The sequence below is a fragment of the Canis lupus genome, chromosome 8 (assembly GCF_003254725.2).
Source record: "Canis lupus dingo isolate Sandy chromosome 8, ASM325472v2, whole genome shotgun sequence".
NCBI classification, from domain to species: Eukaryota; Metazoa; Chordata; class Mammalia; order Carnivora; family Canidae; genus Canis; species Canis lupus.
This window is the reverse complement of record NC_064250.1, coordinates 17,195,196-17,216,997: the sequence shown is the minus strand read 5'-3', so window position 1 is coordinate 17,216,997 and position 21,802 is coordinate 17,195,196. Positions and strand designations below refer to the sequence as shown.

The window sequence follows — 21,802 nt, the reverse complement described above, 5'->3', positions numbered from 1 at the left end:
GTAATGGTAATGGTATAGTTTTATTTATTTATTTTAAAAAATATTTTATTTATTTATTTCTGAGAGACACAGAGAGAAACAGAGACATAGAGGGGAAAGTAGGCTCCTCACAGGAAGCCTGATGTGGGACTCAATCTCCGGACCAGACTCATGCCCTGAGCCAAAGGCAAATGCTCAACTGCTGAGCCACCCAGATGTCCCAATAGTATTGTTTTATAGCTCTCCCATATTTTGTGATTTTTCTCTCTAATTAGAAGAAATTAAAATTGGTATAAAAAGCCTAATTTGTAAACCTACTGAATTTTAGGAAATCATGTACATTGTTGTTTTTAATGGTCAGGAAGAAAAGCAAAGAATGAAACTTGATAGTTTGCTATAATAGAAGGTCTATATTATTAACATATCAGCAGAAGATTATCAAATTAATCATAAAAATTGACAGCAAAGAAAATTGTTAAGGTCAGCTATAATCCCAGAAAAATAACTCCTGAGATGGCAGATGGCAGTGTAGTGCTTTTAAAGAAAAGTTGCTTCATAAACACTGGACAAGTACTCTATTATTATTATTTTTTTTTTTTTAAGAGAGAGAAAGTGGAAGAGTGGACCCACACAAGCAAGCCATGCAAGGGGATGGAGGTAGGGGTGGGAGGGGCAGAGGGAGAGGGAGAGAATCTTAAGCAGTCTCCATGCCCAGCTGGGAGCCAGATGTGGAGCTCGATCCCCCCATCATGACCTGAGCTGAAATCAAGAGTTGCATGTTCAACCCATATTGCCACCCAGGTGCCCTTGGACCAGTACTCTTAAAACAAAACCACAGATAATTCAGTTAGGAAACTTCAGTTCTGATTTCCTTTATCCAAGTTGCATTTATTTTCACCTTAAAGTAAATTCAATTTTTGTTTTCTGATTTGAGAAAAATGGCTGATGTTCTTTATGAGACTAAAATTTCTGTTGTGGTGAATGAGACCAAAATTGTACATTACAGACTTTACATACACACCACAGAGTATATATGTTTGTAAGTTCTTTTTTTAAAAAAAGATTTTATTTATTGATTCATGAGAGACACAGAGATAGGCAGAGACACAGGCAGAGGGAGAAGCAGGCTCCCTGCAAGAAACTTGATGCGGGACTCGATCTTGGACCCTGGGATCATGCCCAGAGCCAAAGGCAGACACTTAACCTATGAGCCACCCTGGCATCCCTGTTTGTCAATTCTTTACCCAAAAGTGGTCTTTGCAGCTCTTTTGATATTATAGTTAAAAAAAAACAAACCCTCTCATTTGACCAAGGTTAATAACAAAATCATACTTTGTTAGACCACTAGGAATTTATAATATAGTATAAAAATGGTATAAACACAGAAAACAGGATGAGAAGTTTTTTAAATCATGCACATCTCTCTGCTTAAAATGTTACCTTTTTTTAAAAGAAAAAAATCTCTGAACACATGGAGAATGGGAAAGGAAAAATAATTTACAAGAAAGAGTGCAAAACAATTTTCTTTTCATAATACATTATTACTGCATTGTATACCCTGAGGTACTAAATATGAAAGAGGCTTGATGTTACATGTTAAATCCAACAGATAATGGCATATCTCTTGATGTACTATACAAGAAGTACAATTCATTTTGATAGTGTCACTGAAGTAATATTACCTCCAGCATTAGAAACATGATGTTTCTCTGAGCATAAGCAATCGTTTTATAGGAATCAAACTACCGTATGTGGATGTTATAAGATAGTTTCTATCATGTGCCTAGAGTCGTTCTTAAGATTCAAGTAAAAAGCTTGTGAAAATGGCTGAAAACACGCATACCATTTAGCTACCATTTGGAAATACAGATCATAGGTATTAGTGATAATGCTTTGGGGCTAATTTAGGTGCAGCTATGGAATTTTTATTGGTATTTATTGTTTTTCAGAACAGCACATTTTGTCAAATATTTATAAAACAATACTAATAGGGCCAAATAGGCTTTCCTACTTTACTCCATGATATGTCATTGTGGTGTTACATACTTCCAAAGGAACTAGAAGAAATATCATTATAATGGCAAGGATAATAACATGTTCTTAAGGCAAAACTCACATAGCAGACTCAGTCTTTGCTCAATCTTTCCTTCCTCCCTCCCTCCCTTCTCTCCTTCCTTCCTTCCTCCCTTGTTTTCTTCTTTCAGTAGATATTTACGGAATGTCCACTATGTCTTAAGGGCTATATTGGCTTCTGGGAATAGAGTGGGGAATTAAACAGATATGGTCTCTGTTCTCGTGGAGCTTACAAACCAGAAGAAGAAACAATTATTCATTGATTCAACATATATTTATTGGGCAGCTAATGTACCATACACACTACAGCAGTGAAAGCTACAGACAAGGGCAATGAGGTGGAAAGCACTTGGTATGTTCCAGGAATGATAAGTAGGCTGACACAATCGATTGGATTGGGCCAAAGAGAAAACAGAAAGGAGGCCGTAGCAGGCGTACAAGGGAGAGAAGATGGTGGCTGGAATGAGGGCAGTGGTAGAGGAGATGGAGATAAGGGAAGAATTAAGTTCAGTTAGGTGGTAGAGTTGACAAGACATTCAGAGAGAACCCTCAAAATATTAAAGTGTTTAACTGTGCTGATCCTCCAAAGTCTAGTTCAAATCTGATTATCCATAAATCTATCTCTGATTATTTACAGCTAAGAAAGACCATTATTCATCAGATAATGTGATAAGCTTTATGTCCACTGTAACAAATATATACTAGATTTTGTTTTGTAACATTTTCCTTATCCATCGCCTATTTGCTTTTGAACTCTGTTGCATATATATTTATAAATTATTCTAATTATAATAAACATGTTTACTGACATGGGTCAGTAAACTCGTAAGGATTTGGTAATGATGCTGTTCTCCTCGGATTTTTTTTTTTTTTTTTAATAGGAAGTCAGTTCCACTACCTCTTGGCACCACTTTTAAATGGATCATTTGTTAGGACACAAATCGTATAAGAAATAGGACTAGGGCTTCTCAAGTAAATCATTCTATTTCCTCTACAGCTTTTATACTGTAAATCTTTTATTTGGAACTCAGATAAACCATCAGATATCCCTAATATAGTACAGAGTCCTAGCAATAAGTAGACTTAAGAAAAAGAGGCTTTCCTAACTTCATCTTGCTTTTTGCTTTGTTTGTGGACCTTTGCCATAATTCCTTTGTCCTTGAAATCTTTTTTGGATCTTATTCTATACTTTATGGAAAATAACAAAAGAATTATTCCCAAGAATTATGAGAATAATCTCATCAGCTATCAGCAAGACAGTTTGAAAGAGGGTATACTGAATTCTCTGTCTCAGCAACAACATTTTATCATCCGTTGAATCTTCATTTCTGTGATTTGCAATGGTAGTCATTAAATAATATGAAGGAAAAAGGGACATGGCTGGAGATGAGGCCAAGTAGGGATGGATCTTGACAGATTGGAACGAACTTCAAAAAGAGGAGAAAATTGATTTGGGGTTGTATCAAGTGTACTTGGAAATAGAGGGTGTACTCTTTATTATCTCATGAGTATATTAGTCTTCATATATCACTGAGTCCCCTGGGAAAAATGGCTACTACTGCAAAAGTGCTTGTCACATCAGATTTATCTAACATGTTATTTGCTACAGACTTTTATTCTTCTAGGTCAATGTGGCATATGAATCTATCTTTAGTCTGTGTGTTTTAAGGCCTTATCTCAGTTAAAAAAATCGGTATTAAGGTCACAAAGTCTGTAGAGCAAGCCTTGGAGAACAGCGTATATTGTTCCAGGTTGATCATTACTAGAAGGTAGACGTGGGACTTCCTACTGTGAGATTAATGAAAATACCACCTGCCATTGCTCACATTATTGGGCGATTTATTCTCTCCAGAAGGGATGGGAGTAAAATTCAAAGAACAGCAAAGAATGCTTAAAAGGATTCATTTTTTGGAAATGATGAAATAGTGAGATTTATAAATAGAATCATAAAGGTTACATCTGTAAGAAATCTCAGATGCCATTTAGTCCTATCTTTTCATTTTGCTGAAAATTACAAATGGGGCATAATATCCTTTTGATCAGAATCATAACCCAGAATCACCTGTCTTGGGGGTCCCACTGGTTAGCTCAGAATGGGGCTAAAATTCAGGGAGGGGCATGACTCCCTTTCTCCTGTTCTTTGGGTCCCACTGATCAATCTTGCATCGTGAGCCATTACTTATTAAAACTAACTGTAAGGTGCCTCTTTCTCTGACCTATTTCCTATCACTTCTCACTGTACCCTCTCTGCTTTCTGGTGAATCTAATCATCTCATAGAGCCACATATGTACTAGCTTATGTTGCCTCTTCCCTTTGTCATGTCATTACTCATTCCTGGAGAACCCTGTGCCCTTTCCGCGGCTGTCCATGTGTAGTCTACTATACTTGACAGTCTACGTGGCTCAGTCAAACCCCACTTTCACCAGTTTTCCCTGACTGCTCAGCCATGACAGATCTATGGTTTCTGAATTTCTTAAGTCCTTCCAGTTTATAACAGTGGTTCTCAAGTCCAGCTACTGTTCAAAGTAACTGGGTAGGTTTTTTTTTAAATTAAAGATATTAAATTTTATTTTAAATTCAGACTCTTGCACCCTACTTTCAAGATTCTATTTTGAGATAGGTCTGGAGTGGAGCCCGGGAATCTATATTAACCACCTCCCTCCAACACAAAAAAACTCCCCAAATGATTTTGAGGAGCAGATAGACTTGGGAACCAATGATCTAAAATACATAAGAGTTTAAAGTTCGAACACTTTCTTTTCATGTGAGTTTGTTTTATATTCCAACGCATAATGTGACCTGTAATGTGGTTGAGGACAGCGGGAAAAGGAGGAAGGTGGTAAGACTTGCTTGCAAAAAGGAGTAGGGTTTGCTTGCAAAAGAAGCTTGGAGAAGCACATTCCTTGAAATACTAGCTATTCTGGTGAAATTTAAAATGAAGGGAGACTCCTAAAAAAGATATTTGTTCCACAGAGCTGTTAGTTCTAGAAATATCAAGAAAGAAAAAACCTGTGAAATCTAGCATAGCACATAGAGTATAAATGAGTATGTACTCAGTTTGGGTTTTAGCAAATACTTTTGGGGACTATATCCTTTTCTTTCTTGTCATTTAACTGAAGTATAATTAACCTACAATGTTATATTAGTTTCAGGTGTACAATATAATGATTCAATAATTCTATACATTTCTCAGTGCTCATTATAAGTGTACTTTTTTTTTAAGAAAAGATTTTATTTACTTATTTAAGAAAGAGAGAGAGAGAGAAAACACAAGAGGGGCATGTGAAGAGGGAGAAGCAGACTCCCCGCTTAACAGGGAGCCTGACATGGGGCTCGATCCCAGAACCCAGGGCTCAAGACCTTGAGCTGAAGGCAGACACTGAACTGACTGAGCCACCCAAGTGCCCCTCATTTATTTTTTCTTAAATTCCACATATGAAGCAAATCATATGGTTTTTGTCTTTCTCTGACTTTTTGCACTTAGCATTATACCTTCTAGGTCTATTCATGTTGTTGCAAATGATAAAAATATCATTCTTTTTTATGGCTAAGTAATATTCCATTATATCTTTATCCATTCATCTATTGATGGAGGCTAGAGCTGCTTCCATAATTTGGCTATTGTAAATAATGCTGTAATAAACACAGGAGTGCATATCTTTTTGAATTAGTGTTTTCATATTTTTTGGGTAAATACCCAATAGTGGAATTACTAGATCATATGGTAATTTTTAAAATTTTTTACTTTTTTGAGGAGCCTCCATACTATTTTCCAAAGTGGCTATACCAATTTGCATTTCCACCCACTGCACAAGGATTCCTTTTTCTCCACATTCTTACCAATACTTGTTTCTTGAGTTTTTGATTTTAGCCATTCAGAAAGGTGGGATATGATATCTCATTATGGTTTTGATTTGCATTTCCCTGATGATTAGTGATATTGAGGATCTTTTCATGTGTCTGTTGGCTAGCTGTATGGTTTTCAAAAAATGTCTGTTCAGATCCTTTGCCCATTTTTAATCAATTATTATTATTTTTGATTTTGAATTATAGAAGTTCTTGATATATTTTGGATATTAACACCTTATCAGATGTATCATTTGCAGATATCTTCTCCCATTTATTAGGCTTCCTTGTCTTTTTGTTGACTTAGACTATACTAGTAAGGATGCAGGAACTATTTGCCGAATGAATACATTTGATAACACACATTTTATGAAAGTGAGACTGAATTGGAAGAAAAAGGAAGAATTGGCTTTAAAGATGAAGAACAATAAGGATTAAATTTTAGAGGGGCTCCTGGGTGGCTCAGTATGTTAAGTGCCTGACTCTTGATTTTGACTCAGGTCGAGATCTCAGAGTGGTAAGTTAGAGCCCCACACTGGGCTCTCTGCTCAGCAAGGAGTCTGCTTGAGATTCCCTCTCCCTCTCACTCTGACCCTCCTACCTCTCTCTTTCTTTCTCTTTCAGATGAAATTAAATTTGGAAATAGAGTACATTGACCATATAGATCAAAGACCTAAACTCAGACACTTTCAGTATTAGCAGAACATCTAAAAGAGTGGAGTGCAGAAAAGACTTTAGTCAGTTGCAAGGATTCTGGTGGCCTGGGAAGTATATCTTAGCCTAGAGGTATTCAAATCCATAACAAAAGAACCACAAACACGGTGCTGGCCAAAAAACCCACTTCTAAATGGAGAGCAGAATTCTGCTCCTGCTGTCAGTTTGCAAGTGCCAATACCATACAAATTCTATGGAAATGCAGTTGTAGTCCTTCTAATTACTTTTATAAACATAAAAATGTGTGGTATAAGTCACAGAAAGTGCACTGACCAAAGAAGGGGTTTGGCCTTTTGGGTTCTGGAAGATTCTCTTCAACTGAACCATCTGTGGCCTTGGACCAACTACTTAGCTGTTGTGGGCTTCAAGTCATTCACCTGTTGGTTGTAGATAAAAATTTCACTTCGTGGGGTACAGACAGATCAATGTTTTTAACTCTCTACAGAAAAGATGCCCTATGAAGTTGAAAATAACTGATATGATATTGTAGAGCATTTAGACTTCTTAGAAAAGTCTCTTTATGCATGTATTTTCACTTTCTTTTTTCTGCCTAAAGTAGACATAGCTTCAACCAAATCTCTCATTTTAATCCATGTCCTATCCATAAGAAATGCATAATGAGTGTATTGATGAATTACCATGCAAGCTGAGAAGCTACATGCTGGCTAGCTTGAGGATTCAATTAAAATTGAGCAATATTATTTTGAATAATCAAATGCTGTTTTGAATAAGTAATTCAAGTAAACAAGGCAATTAGTAAAAAGTGATGGTGATGAAGTTGAGTGGGAGCAATTCTTACATATGTATATATGAAATATAATTTATATATACATTTTAAATATAATTTCAGAATTGAAAAACATAATAGCTTGTTGGAATGGAAAAGTTTATATTGGAAATAATAATTTCCCCAAACAGCTAAGAAGTGCTTTAACAGCCATTCTATAATCCTCTTTGATAAAACAGGTTCAATAAAGTTCATAGTACTATATTTAGTACTAATGTAAAAGATGTCCCTGCCCTGTAGCCAGGTCTAGAGCTAATATGAAAGTTTGGACTGTCTCTATATAAACCACATTAAACAACTGTATGAAAAACAGTCCAAGAAAGTGTTCATGTGATAGGTAGGTAATTCAAACATCTATTCTCTTCCTGTCTGTTTCTGTCTCTCTCTTTCTTAGAATTGGCTCAGGTAATTGTGGAGGCTGGCAGGTCCAAAATCTGCAGGGTAGGCTGGCAGGCTGGAGATGCAGGCAAGAGATGATGCTGCAGTTCAAATCTGAAGGCTGTCTTTTGGCAGAATTTCCTCTCCTTTGGGGAGCTTAGTCTTTTTTATTCTATTTTGTTATTAATTTTTAAAATTTGAGTATAGCTGACATACGATGTTATATTAGTTTCAGGTGCACAACATCATCATTCATTAATTCTATATGTTATGCTAGGCTCACCACAGTATAGCTACCATCTGTCACCATACAATGGTATTATAATATCTTTGACTATATTCCCTATGCTGTACCTCTTAGTCTCATGACTTATTAACTTCATAACTGAAGGCCTGTACCTCCCACTCCCCTTCACCCATTTTGCCAATCTTCCCCACCCTTACCTCTCTGGCAACTACCAGTTTGTTCTCTGTATTCATAGATCTTATTCTGCTTTCTGTTTATCCATTTGTTTTGTTTATTAGACTCCAATTATAAGTGAAATCATATGATATTTGTCTTTCTCTGTCTGACTTATTTCACTTATTTCCTAATACTTTCTAGGTCCATCCAGGTCAGTCTTTTTTATTTTTTTTATTTTTTATTAAGGCCTTCAAATGATTGGAAGAGGCACATACACATTATGGAGGGTAATGTGCTTTACTTCTAGTCTGCTGATTTAAATATTAATTTTATTTAAAGTGCCTTTATAGAATAACTGTGTATTATGGCCCAGCCAAGTTGAAAAATTCACGATCATACTATGCCATACATTTTTGTAGCCTTCCTTCAAATCCTTGTTGAAATGAGGTAGGGTACAGTATGTACCTAAAGTTAAACACGGTTTTTCTTTTCAGTTATTTGTAAAAGCATTATCTGGCATGACTTTTCGTTTGCTTAAGCCCTACCCTGTCTTCTTTGGAATGGCTACTTTTTCATCAATCTGGCACTGAAGAGCTGTATGTAGCCAGAGCTGCAAGCCAACCATCCCTGCCATGGCAAACAGATGCTCCCATTTATGCCTTCCACTGGCTATGCCTCTAAATGGAGATTTAAAAAGCCTGAACATCAATTATGTAAGTATTAAGTAAACACTTAAACTTCAGTTTTATAGTTGTCTTACCCAAGACTTTAGTTGCAAGTATTAGGAACACATTTCTAATTCTTTAAGCAAGAAGAAAATTCATAAGAAGGATTCAAGCAAAATTAGGGTGGCTTGTGTTATTCAAACTAAAAAGAAATAAATAATAGGTAAAAAGCCTGGATGTTAACTGCATACTGTGATTATGAAGGTTCTAAGTATCTCAGAGCAACTAGATCAGGAAGTTCTTCTTTATGTACTACCTAATTTCTTGCTGCTGAAATTTTTCTGTCTAATAGTAGAAGAGAAACTTTTCATCCAAGGGTAGGAAGCATCTCTGGGTCAGGTGTTTATCACAGGGCTAAGAGGCTGTGGCCAGGACACCACATCAGTATTGATAGTAAAAGTATAGATTTTGGGAGCCGTGTGTGTGTGTGTGTGTGTGTGTGTGTGTGTGTGTGTGTGTGTAAGGGTGCATGAGGGGAAGGCAGAGGAGAAGGGAAGGGACAAAGAGACATGAAGGTGAGTATTTCTCAGTGAACAGATGCTTGGACTGGGCAGACAGGATAAACCTTGTGCATGATGGCTTTTTCTCTCATAATTGGAAGTTTTAAGCCACTTAGAATACTAATAAAGAAGAAGTCCTAATATTAGGGTGTGGATGTGTTTTTGAAAGATCTACTAGGCAATTTCCTCACCCTACTTTCCTAAGAAATGTTTTTATTAAAAATTGTACTTACTGACTATGAGAAGGAAGAGTAGCAATATATAAGGTAAAAATAAAACTTCCCCATTCCAATATCAGCCCCCACACCATCACCCCAGTACCATTCACTAGAGGTTAAACTTGCTCTATTTGGAAGGTAGCCTTCAGATATTTACTTTAAATATGTAACTATCTTTTTCTTAAAACATCTGTAACAGATACATAGTATCAATCAGGAACTTTTTAACTGTAAGTGAGGGAAAACTTAAATCAAGCTAGCTAAATCTGTGAAGATATTTATTACCTTAGTAGCAGGAAGTCTGAGGGTAGGGTGTCTCTAGGCACAGCATGATTAGGGCTCTGGGTCAGATTCGTGTGATTTTGTTGTTGTTTTGCTTCCTATATGTGTTGGCTGGTCTTTCCTCATGGTGGCTAGATGGATGTCAATAGCATCTGGGTCCCATGCCTCCTTATTCATAGCCAACCAGGAGGGAGAAAATGTACCGCAGTCATGGAATAATTTGGATCAATTTAAATCTTATGTTAGTCTCTGGGTAAGTAGCAATTGTGGAGCACTGCCACATGTGGATTGGTTTAAGGCTGGATTCCTAACCAATCACTGATGAGGGGGATTGGGTTATCATGATCAGATTAGACTAATCAGAATCCACCCCCTGGAGATAGGATCAATTTCTGCTGGGTTACATGATCTATGTGGGGGAAAACTTGAATACATGTTGAGATGGAGGCAGTAGAGGACAGCTGTCGTGTAGGCAAACAACAATGCCATTTAAATGTTTGTGAACATATGACATGTATGTTATTTTTTTACCCCCACTGGAAGACCATACTGTACATCTGGTTTGCCTTTCTAAGTAGGGAATTATTCTGAAATTTTTGAGCTAAGAACTGATGATTAGAATTTACAGATTTAAAAGGGATATAGTTGTTAGGATGTTTATGAAAAGTAGAAATAGATATTTTCATAGAGCCTAGAAACAGGAAAGGATAATATTTTAGGATATTAGTAATTGATAACTACCTCAGGGCAATGAGAGCCACATAGAAAATGTTTGAAGGGAGGGAGGAATTGCTGCTATTGTGAGTGTGCCTTTGAGGTCTCCTCCTTGCCCTTGCTGCTGACTGGCAACTTTCAACTAGTCATTCTTTCACAATTCCTGCTCAGCCAGCCACCTCCCCAGGTCTTGAAATGACCATTTATCAGATGGTAGATGATAGTATGAATTTAACCATGTCTTTATTTTACTGATATACTGATACTGAATACTGATAATATTCACAAAAGTCCGTCTAACTTTTCCAAATGTTGCTGGCTATTAGAAACTGGAATCTCTATGATTTATATTAGTCAAATAGAATTCATTCCAGATACTTGACTATATTGTATAGTCCAGTCATTAGCAAACTGGTACATGTACCAAAAGCTGATTGCACTCCAAGATGCAGGTGGTTCCCGGTGTATCCAAGGTGACACCCACTTTTTCTTCTGCATCATTCTTCAGCAGTTGGAGTGGAACATAGTGATCCTCACACTCACCTTTTATGGGTCTGACTTGGAGGTAGGTAGATGACAGGGTCATGGAAAGCCAGGGATAGTGTCTTAGGTGGCATGTACCTCCTAGGGGCAGTGACTTTTCTGTGAGACTGGAGGAGTGATGGTCTAGAAGAGGTGTTAGGAGCAAGGAATTTCCTGTAACATTCTCATCTCCGAGGGATATGGTACAATGCACAGCCTTTACCTGGTGAGTTGCTAGAGAAGTAGAGTCCTTGGTAGTGAGACAGGAGAAGGAGGCAGGGTTCAGAGAGGCTGTTCTTATGTGATTGATTAGAGAAAAGCAAGCCTCAGCTGGGTCTCAGCACACTGGCTGGTGAGGGTGAGGGAAGAGGTTCTCAAGGCAGTCACCAGTAGTCTGGGCTCTTACTCATACTCTCTGGGCATCAGGTAGAGGTGAAAATACCTAACTGGCAAGGCTGTTGTGAGGATCAACTACAATTGCCAACCCTGGACATACCTTTGTTTTGAAGTTGTTGTTTCCCAACCCTGCATCATAATGTAAAAGTTTATTCTCTAAGTGAAGCTGATCTCATCTATAGGAAAAAAAGATTCTTGGCTTCTACCTTTCCCCTTCTATTGCTGTTCTCTTATGATATACCTCTGCTTAAAGAAAAGGTGTCAGTGATTTGGCCACCCCATTGTCAAACTGTTGCCAACTCTTTTTTATTTCTAGGTTCATAATTCATTGTACAAATTGAGTATCACACGATGAGTTGACATTGGCTTCCCCAGGCATGGGAACTTAACAGATGAGTTACAGGTTAAAGTCCATTTATGCTGCTTTCACAGCTGGTGTTTTTTAAGACCTTAATATATAAGACCATCAAAGCAATGCCTCCGTATGTGGCCAGTACACAGTTCATTCTACCTGTGACAGTAAAAGAGTTGAAATATTTTTTGATACTAGTGAAATGGAATTGGGCATTGGTTTTTGGACCTGCCATGATTTCAATCTCGCAAAAGGCACCAATTCCACTGGTTGTCGAACTGTTGCCAACTCTTGGTATATGCAAAACACTGTGGAGAACTCCCAAGGCTCCAATTGCTTTATAAAACCTTAAAATCACTTAGTGATGCTTATCAACAACTAATATTAATGGATAATGATGAAAACCACAGATGTCTTCCCAGAACTGACAGCATAAAATCAATTGAGACTGAGCCATCTTTTTTTGTCAGGAAATGTCATAAAATTATGAAAGTAGCGTGTTTTCAACTTTGGTCTTATGAAAAGTTTTCTATATTTTTAGTACTAAATTATCATGCCTACCTGTTTTATAGTAATAACATCTAATGCAATTGATTGAACTCTCTGAGGAAAAGAAACATATTAGAAAAGTTTCAAGAACTTTAACAAATTTATAAATTTATTTATTTTTATTTATTTTTAAGATCTTATTTATTTATTTATTTGAGAGAGAGAGAGAGAGAGAGAGGAGAGAGAGAATAGGAGCAGGGGGAGGGGCCGAGGATGAAGCAGGCTTCCTGCCACATGGGGAGTCTGGTTCGATTGCATAGTCCTGGGGTCATGACCTGAACCAAAGGCAGACTACCCAACTGAATGAGCCACCCAGGCACCCTTTTTTATAAATGTTTTTAAAAGGTAGTCATAATATTGCTAAACAGGCTACTGCAGAGACTATGATAGAAGTTTTTCAGATTGTGTAGGCACCAACCGTTAAACCTTGAGCTTTGACTATGAAGATTAACACTACAGTGTCATCAGAGCATGCATGGTGGGCTTCAGATAACTACGTTGGAGGGGACTGAGAGAAGAAATTTGTGTTCTATGCTCACTGTGAACTTGATAAACCCTCATGGCCACTTTGGTTTTGTTTTTTAGTTGGAGGCAAGGAGATTTTGCTGAACAGCTTTTGGTTGTTTAGAATTGAACTCCATGTCTGAATATATAACAGTTAATATTGTATTCTTAGAAGTTTTCTGTTGAGAAGAGCCTGGGTGGCATAGTCTGTTAAGTGTCCAAGTCTTGATTTCAGCTCAGGTTGTGATCTCAGGGCCATGAGACTGAGTTGTCGGGGTTGGTGCTGGGTGTGAAGCCTGCTTAAGATTCTCTCTTCTTCTTCCTCTCCCTCTATCCCTCACCCTGCGCACTTAAAAAAAAAAAAGTTTTCTTTTTAAATTTAACCAATATCTACTGAGCACTTATTACATGCAAAGATTGACATTATGGGCTGGAAATATGGATAGGATAGAACTCTATCCTCAAGGAGCTTAACATTTAGTGGGAGATACACATGTATTTTCAAATTTCAAACTGGATCTCAACAGCATCCTTATATATGTGTAGGTAGCCAACAACAACATACATGTACAAAATGGTAAAAATATAATCTTTTAAAATAGCTAATAGCAGACTTATATTTAAGAGGGTGATTACTGGGGCCCCTGGGTGGTTCAGTGGTTGAGCGTCTGCCTTTGGCTCAGGTTGTGATCCTGGGGTCCTGAGATTGAGTCCCACATCGGGCTCTCCTTAGGGAGCCTGCTTCTCCCACTGCCTATGTCTCTACCTCTCTCTCTGTGTCTCTCTTGAATAAATAAATAAAACCTTTAAAAAAAAAGTGAGGGTGATTACTTTCCCCAAAGAGGAATTTACTGACCTTTTTCTGGAGGCATATAAGCCTGTATTCTCAGAGCTGAATGAAAGAAGCTAGAGGTCCCATTGTTTACAGTGCTGATTTCCACTTTTCCCCCCTGTTTTAGTTATATTTCAAGGTAGATTTGCCTGGAGTACAGACCTCCTCCTGTCAGCCTCTCCAGAAGTAAACCTGTCTGCTAGAAGGAGGGGACCTGGGTCTTTAACCACTCTTGATGCAGAATTTCAATAAATCCTTCTATTGTTACTCCAGGGCCATATCCCACCTATGAGGCAGACTTTGTTTCTCATTCCTGAAAATTTCTTGTCCATCTGCTTATCATCTTCCAAAATTTGTTAACCTTATTTACTGTCATTTCCTTTAGCAGGTTTCTTTAGTATTTGGGATTTATTAATGTTACTTCCTTTACTTTTATTTTTTGGGGCTTTGAAGAAGAAGCAGAGGTAATCTCTTTTGGGAAAAAATTGTGTGCAATCACCTACGTTTAGCCCTGTGGGATCTTTGAACATGGCACCAAAACCTCACACCTTTGTGGCATTGCTTCCAGACCACAGCATGTGTTGGTCAGAATGATTCTTGGCATCTCTCACTCATGCTGTATATCGACCCAGTTGGAAGTTTACAATGAAATAGCATATGCCACATTACAGGTCTAAAGGATGTTACATCACTCTCTGGGCATCTATGTGACATTATCATAATTGAACCCATGTCTGTCGGCCTGATGCACAGTAAAGTTAATCACTAAGACGTCAGGTTTGCAGCAAGGAAAGGACTTACTTGAGAGGCAGCCAAAGGAGGAGACAGGAAAGCAAGACTCAAATCTGCCTCCCTGAAGGGGAAGAGAAAAAATAGTTTATAGTCTTAGGGGTTGTGATTCCACACATATTGATGACAAGAGTGGGGAGACTTACGACTGACTATTCAAGAGGAAAGATGGAGCTTGTGCATTGAGCAAACATACATCCAGTGTTGACTTTGGGGTGGAGACTTAATATCAGAAAGGGTCAAAATTCAGCCCCTGATGTCAAGAGTATATCTTAGGACAAGAAGAAGGGGCTATGGGCATGTTCCAAGAGCTAGTATAAACTGGATGGGGTCTTGGGCACATTATCTCTGGTAAGGCGTGCAAGGCCTTGCTTGCTCATAGGCTGAAACCATATTAGTTGACTTTGAATCTAGGCTTCTGCAGAGATACCTGGTAGATTTGTTAGTGGGTCCAAAAACTGCAATAGCTGATTAAGCAGAAACAGTTCTCTGAAAAACAAGCTTTAAATTTTCTGCTAGTTTCAACCTCATTAACCCTAGGGAGCATGGTTTCAATTCCCCCTAAGATATGATCATTCTTCAATCTTGAAGGAATTAGGATGGTGCCCACTCTAGCTATTTTCCTTATCTCCTCTGGTAAGGTAGGTTTCAGGTAAAGAGCGGTTTTGCAAATCTTAGCTGTAAGCAAAATTCCTTTGATGATTAACATGCCTACATGCAGGGCTAAGTGGGGGTGTCTAATCTGTAGATCACAGAAGCAACATGGAGTCACACATGCTAAGCTTCTCCCTGTTACATTATATACTATAGGGCCTTCCTACATTTGGTAAATATTCAAATGGGCAAAGTAGTATACTAAGTGGGATGTAAGATTTGAATAAGACATGCAATTGGACCTTAAGGATTCTAGTCTCCATATACTATGCTGAGGAAGCTAAGAACACACATAAGTAACTATAATACAATAAAGGAAATGCTAAATGCTGTGGTAGGTCCTGAGAAGGCACTCGGAGAATTCAGGTGAGGAAAAAAATAATTGTGATGGAAAAGACAATGAAGACCAGAGATGGAAAAGACGTGAAGATCTGACCTGGCGCAGAAGGTTGAATAAAAAGGGCATCTCAGATAGAGGGGAAAGTATCAAAAAAGGACAGGAAGCATGAGCACTTCAGCACTGCATTTACCAAATTCCATTGATTTTAAGATGCATATATTGGAAAACACTCAACTATTTTATTTATCATAGGAAAAAAAGACTCACAATTAATCCATGATAGGATTTTTTCTTCATAATTTTAATTTTATGCTATTAAGAGAGTTCTTTTAGATTTATGTAATGTGGATTTTATCATATTTTATTCTTGTGCATTTGTAAAAAGGAAAATATAAACAAAATAATATTCCTAATAGGTTTTTAAATTTAGAATCTGACTCTTCTGAATCACTGTTCCATGTATAATTGATAATATCCTTTCTACACAGTGTTATTTATCCTTGTGTTTTTCAGTGTGCTGGTGATGCTGCAGTTCTTAACAGAGTGCTCTACTCTTGTCTTTGGGATTTTATTCCAAACTCCTGGACACCTAATCTGTACATCTTGACTTTACTGGGAGGTATCAAATAGATACCTTGATCTTACCAGAAGGTGTTCTTTTCTGAAAATGACCAGGACTCATACCTTTGTTTAAATCATCTTCATGTAATTTGTTGGCTGAAATGTCAAGGGGTTGCATGTTGTCTGGTCATAACACTACGGATATGAACTAAGCACAAATGGATAGTGGCTTCTGTCTTGCATGTGAGGCATAACTGGCCTGGCTGGCAGTGGTTGTAAGATGCTGTTGATAGAAGGCACACATCATGATTTTAGAAATGTTAATATATGAAAAAACTAAACATCTTAGAATTGATGAGATGTAGTACTATGAATTGGCATCAAGAAATCATTTGTGTAATTGAGTACTAGCTGTGTTCCTCAACATTCATAAAGAAAGAGTTGTCTTGGGGCCCCTGGGTGGCTCAGTCAGTTGAGTGTCTGACTCTTGGTTTCAGCTCAGGTCATGATCTCAGGGTCCTGGGATGGATTCAGGCTCCTTACTCAGTGGGTAGTCTGCTTGAGGATTCTCTCCCTCTTCCTCTGCCTCTCTCTCCCTAAAATAAAATAAACAAATCTTAAAAAAAAGAGATGTCTTGTTCACCAAGGCATATGTCTGGCTCAAAGTAGATGGGCAATAAATATTTATGGAATAATGAGTAAAGGGTGGGGAAAGGACAATTAGGTTTCTTCATCTATGGTTACCTTGTCCAATTTGGTAGCCACTAGAGACATTGGTTAGTTAAATTTCAATTAATTGTAGTGAAATTAAACTCAAAATTTAGATCCTCGGTTGAACCTAGTACTTACTAGGCACAAATAGCTAGTGGCTACTATCTTGTGTAGTGCAGATACAATACATTTGCTTCATCACAGAAAATTCTTTAGATAGGGTTGGTCTAGAACAAAGGGAACATGAAAGAAGGTATTGGGAAAGGAAGGAATGGGATTTTGGAGATTGGTGGTGATCTTAGGAAATTAGACAACATGATGCTCCTACAATTAGAGCATGAAAATACGTACCTGAGATGAATCCTTGAAATAGAGTGTCTTTTTAACAAAAGTGAATTTATTAGGTGCTGGACCACTGCAATTCTACATGTGTCCTCCTAGGCTTTTCTTGGATTTTTCTATCTAGCAATAAGCAAACAAACACACTACTATAACTGCTATGTTGCCATGCAGTATTGTAGTTTGTGAATGGCAGTTGTTCACTTGTGCTTTCTTCTGTGATTAACTTGAAAGCTTTGAAAACTTCTTGATGCAGAGATGCATGTGTAGTAGAATATTTAGAATCTTAATAGTCAAATTAGAACAAAGAGGAATAGAGTGGAAATTAGAGGATCTGGAAAATTCAGGGAACCAAATGAGTACTTTTATTAGGAAAAACAGTCTCTCCCTCCTGAGTTAGGAAAACCCAGTGCTCCACCTCCTGTGTCTTTCCTATGTTTCTCCTTTACCCTTACACTACCTCCATACTCACAATGCTTCTATGTGTGTGTGGTTTTCCCAAACCAAGCAATTCTCTGACCACTAGCTGGTGTCCTACAGTTAAATTCAATTCTGTCGCTATCTATCTGGAGATAGCATAAGATCCCACAGGTTGAAAGTTCAGGCCCACAAGCCTGCCTCCCATTTCAGTTGCCAATCTTAAGCCCAGGTTGTCACCTGTGCTTCTGACTGATTGGCTATATCAGAGATTCCCATGATCCCTTCCTCTGGTTTAATTTGCAAGAGTGGCTCACAGAACCCAGGGAAACACTTACCTATGTTTACTAGTTTGTTGAAGAATATGATAAAGGATACAGATAAATAGCTAGATGAAGAGATACATATGGTGAGGTCTGGGAGGGTCCTGAGCACAGGAGCTTCTCTCCCCATGTAGCTGGGGGTGTCATCCCTGCCAGTGTGCATGTGTTTACCAACCTGAGAACTCTTCAAAACCTGTGGTACTGGAATTTTTATGGAGGTTTCTTCATGTAAGCCTGATAGTTATTAACTTCATTTCCAGCTCTACTCCCCTTTCTGGAGAAGTGAGGAAGGGGAAGGAGTTGACAATTCCAAGCTTCTCCAGGCTTAGTATTTTGGGTAGCCATCCAGGAGCCAGCTAGGAGCCCACCCAGAGTTGTGTCATTTGAACAAAAGATGCTCCTAGTGCTCTTATCACTTAGGAATTTAGAGTAGTCCCCTCTTATCTGTGGTTTTGCTTTCTGCGGTTTCAGTTATTCAAGGTCAGCCATGGCCCAGAAGCAGATAATCCTCCGTATGTCAGAAGATCAGTAGTAGCATAAGGCTATGTCATAATGCCTGTGTCATTTACCCCACTTCATCTCATCACACAGGAATTTTATCACCTCGCATCATCACAAGATGAAGGGTGAGTATGGTACAATAAGATATTTAGAGAGAGAGGGAGAGACCACATTCACATAACTACTATTACAGTATACTGTTATAATTGTTCATTACTATTGTTAATATCTTACTGTGTCTAATTTATAAATTAAACTTGTAGGTATGTAGGTATAGGAAAAAACATAGTACAGATTTTCCTTGACCTATGAAGGGCTATGTCTCAATAGACTCATCTTAAGTTGAAAATATCATAACTGAAAGCGCATTTAATACCATCTAACCTACAAAACATCAGAACTTAGCCTAACCTACCTTAAATGTGTTCAGAACACTCACATTTATCATACATTTGGGCAAAATCATCTGACACAAAATCTATTTTATAATAAAGTGTTGAATATCTCATGTAATATATTGAATACTGTGCTTGAAAGTGAAAAGTAGAATGGTTTTAAGTGTATCTCTCTTGGTTGTTTGCTGTCATGATTGTGTGACTGAACGGGAGCTGTAGCTGCTGCTGCCTAGTGTCATGAGAAAGTGTTGTACTGTGTATTGCTAGCCTGAGAAAGCATCAAAATTCTAAATATTTCTAAGTACATGTTCTTTTTCATTGCCTTCACGTGAACTCAGAGCTATTATGACCATGTGTTCTGTACATGGAGATAGCAACAAAGCAGAGTTTTATATTATAACCGCTATTTCCTATACCTTTTTTGGAGTATACAGCCTAGAAAGTAGTGGGTTGTATTTTGCTAGTTTTATGTAACAGAATATTATGGTTAATGATGTAGCTCACAGTTTTTTGGGGGATGGTTTGACATTTGTAGAAGTGAGGTACAGGAATATCACTTAGGAGCCCACAGAGTGTCTTTGGCAGAATCTGCCAAATAAAATTCTAGACAACTGGCATAGATACCAAAGGATAGAGAATCTTCCTGGGCAGCCTTCCCATCTTTCTTTATTTTAGCGCAAGAAGTTATTTACATCCAGAGTATATGGTGCTCTGTGTTGATTTGTGGGTAAAAATACTGGAAGGAAAAATATGGAGGCATTCCATTAGAAACGCTGAGCCTAGATTGTACCATCTCCTTGATTTTGTAAGTCTGTCCCTTATACTTAGTGATTATATAATAAAAACTTGTAAAAATATTTAAAACTTCTGGGTAAATTTATCAAAACACACATTTCATAAGTTCTTTATTGAAACAGAAAGCAGATTGGTGTTTGCCAGAGCCTGGGGGAGGCTGTTGTAGGTTGTAATGGCTGAGTGGGTGCAGGGTTTTATCCTGGGGGTGAGGAAGATGTTTTGAAACTAGATAGAGGTGGTAATTGCACACATTGTGAATGTACTGAGAATGCCACTGAATTGTTCATTATGAAATGGTTAATTTTATGATATATGAATTGCACCTTAATAAAAAGAAAGCAAAAGAAAAGAATGAAAAGACTCAATCCAAAACAAACATACAAAAAACTTCAGGTTCCAACTTTCCCAAGCCATGGCCTCACAAAACATTAGGCCATTTGCTTAGATAACAAAACAAATTAAAACAAAAACCAGAATGGTAACCTTGTTCTTTAACTATTAAAATTATTAGGCATCCTTATTACTTTTCAGAAGGAGCATGGTATATTGCTACCCTCTAAGACTTTATGACTACAAGTTTTTACTGACTTAAGGGAGTGTCAACAATCCTCTTCTCTCATGCTATCCATATAGTTTTCACACATCAGTATGTTGTTTGAACTTAATAAAGGATAACTTTATCTTTATGAGGACAGATTTCATTGTACTACTATGTTATCTTAAACTTGGTTTGGTACATGGGCTTTCATAACTCTCATTGTTCATATTCTTCGGTTTGCTATTGTTTCTCCCCTGTCTCATGTTTTGAGTATGTATTTGTTTAATATGAAAAATGCATCAATGGCATTTATCCTTTTGGTATGATGCTCAAACAAGGACTTTTCCTGTAGCAATAGACAATTGTGAAATGAATGTAATAGCTAAATTGATGATAGTGATTTATATTGGCTCATATTTAATTTATGGGAAGATATAATAGTTCATACAAAAGATTTTAGCAACTAAATTAAAAAAAAATCTTGTAAAGCCCCTGGCTCAGGATCCCTGGGCCTACTAAATGGTGCTACACAGATGAATGTTTTTTTTTGCAACCCAAGGATCTCTGTTGAATTTGCAAATTCAGTTTGTTCCCACCCCCCCACCCCCTTTTTTTCCGCAGTTCAGCTAAAAGTATGCTAAGTTTCTGGAAGAGCAACAGGTGTTTCAGTAAAGCATTTGGCCTATTGCCACAGTCCATCTGAGAAGGGGACTATGAACATTTGAGTGTCAGTCTCCTACTCGACTCATGTAATCTAGGGTTAAATTCAGCTCTGTTGCCTCCTGGCTGTGTAATTTTAGCAAGTTACTTAAGCTTAATCCTCAGGTACTACATCTTTAAAACAGTGCTACCAGAAAAGTGCCTCAGACATAGGAGTATTGCTCAAATTTCATGTAATGAAAAGTACTCTGATTTCATGCAATGAAGTACTTTATACTTATTTCTAGTATATACTTAATATATAGTGCTGTTCTATATGCTGGCAAATTGAATTTAAATAAAATATTAAAAAATAGAATATATAGCATATATTCTAAATATATACTTATTTATAAATATAAAGCACCTAATGAAGTGTCCAGTATACAGTTAGTGCTCATATTATTGTAGCTGCTATTGTTATTTCTGGTTTACCAAAAAAGTAGGCCAGGAATCCAGGCCCATCCTGTTGGCCCTTCCCTAGTTGGTAAGAGATATGGACATTTTACCCTTCGCTGTGAGACATTTGGCACTTACCTGGAGGTCTTTCCCTATTTCCAAATGGTCTTTCCATCTCGAAAGGTGAGGTGTTATAATTGATTGTTCTTTACAATGTCACTGTGAGCTAGAGAGAAAATTTATTCTAAATCTGCAGGTGAAACTATTATAAGCAGCAATCACATGCATCAGAAGTTAATCTTACTCTTATCTGGGAAGAATGGAAGAGGAAGCTTTAAAACTCTGGTTTCAGAGGGAGGCAGGGCAAGATGGCAGAAGAGTAGGGGTCTTCAACTCATCTGGTCCCACAAACTTACCTACATAACTTTATTTTTATTTATTTTTATTTATTTATTTATTTATTTAAAAAATTTTTTTCATTTATGATAGTCACAGAGAGAGAGAGAGATAGGCAGAGACAGGCAGAGGGAGAAGCAGGCTCCATGCACCGGGAGCCCAACGTGGGA

At 37.6% G+C, this 21,802-nt stretch overlaps 1 protein-coding gene and 1 long non-coding RNA gene across 2 annotated transcripts in view; one reads left to right on the top strand and one right to left on the bottom strand.

Moving 5' to 3' along the window:
• Nucleotides 1–11,953: 11,953 nt before the first annotated feature.
• On the bottom strand, nt 11,954–12,125 carry LOC112657908 (ATP synthase membrane subunit K, mitochondrial-like). Its single transcript, XM_035720077.1, is given in 2 exon segments — nt 11,954–11,993; nt 11,995–12,125. Coding segments are annotated over 2 exon segments (171 nt in total).
• A 6,252-nt stretch (nt 12,126–18,377) lies between these two features.
• Nucleotides 18,378–21,802, top strand: part of LOC125755547 (uncharacterized) — a 305,824-nt gene continuing 302,399 nt past the window's right edge. The window contains exon 1 of the long non-coding RNA XR_007412277.1: nt 18,378–18,535. This is a non-coding gene — a long non-coding RNA (uncharacterized LOC125755547). The remainder of the gene's footprint in view (nt 18,536–21,802) is intronic.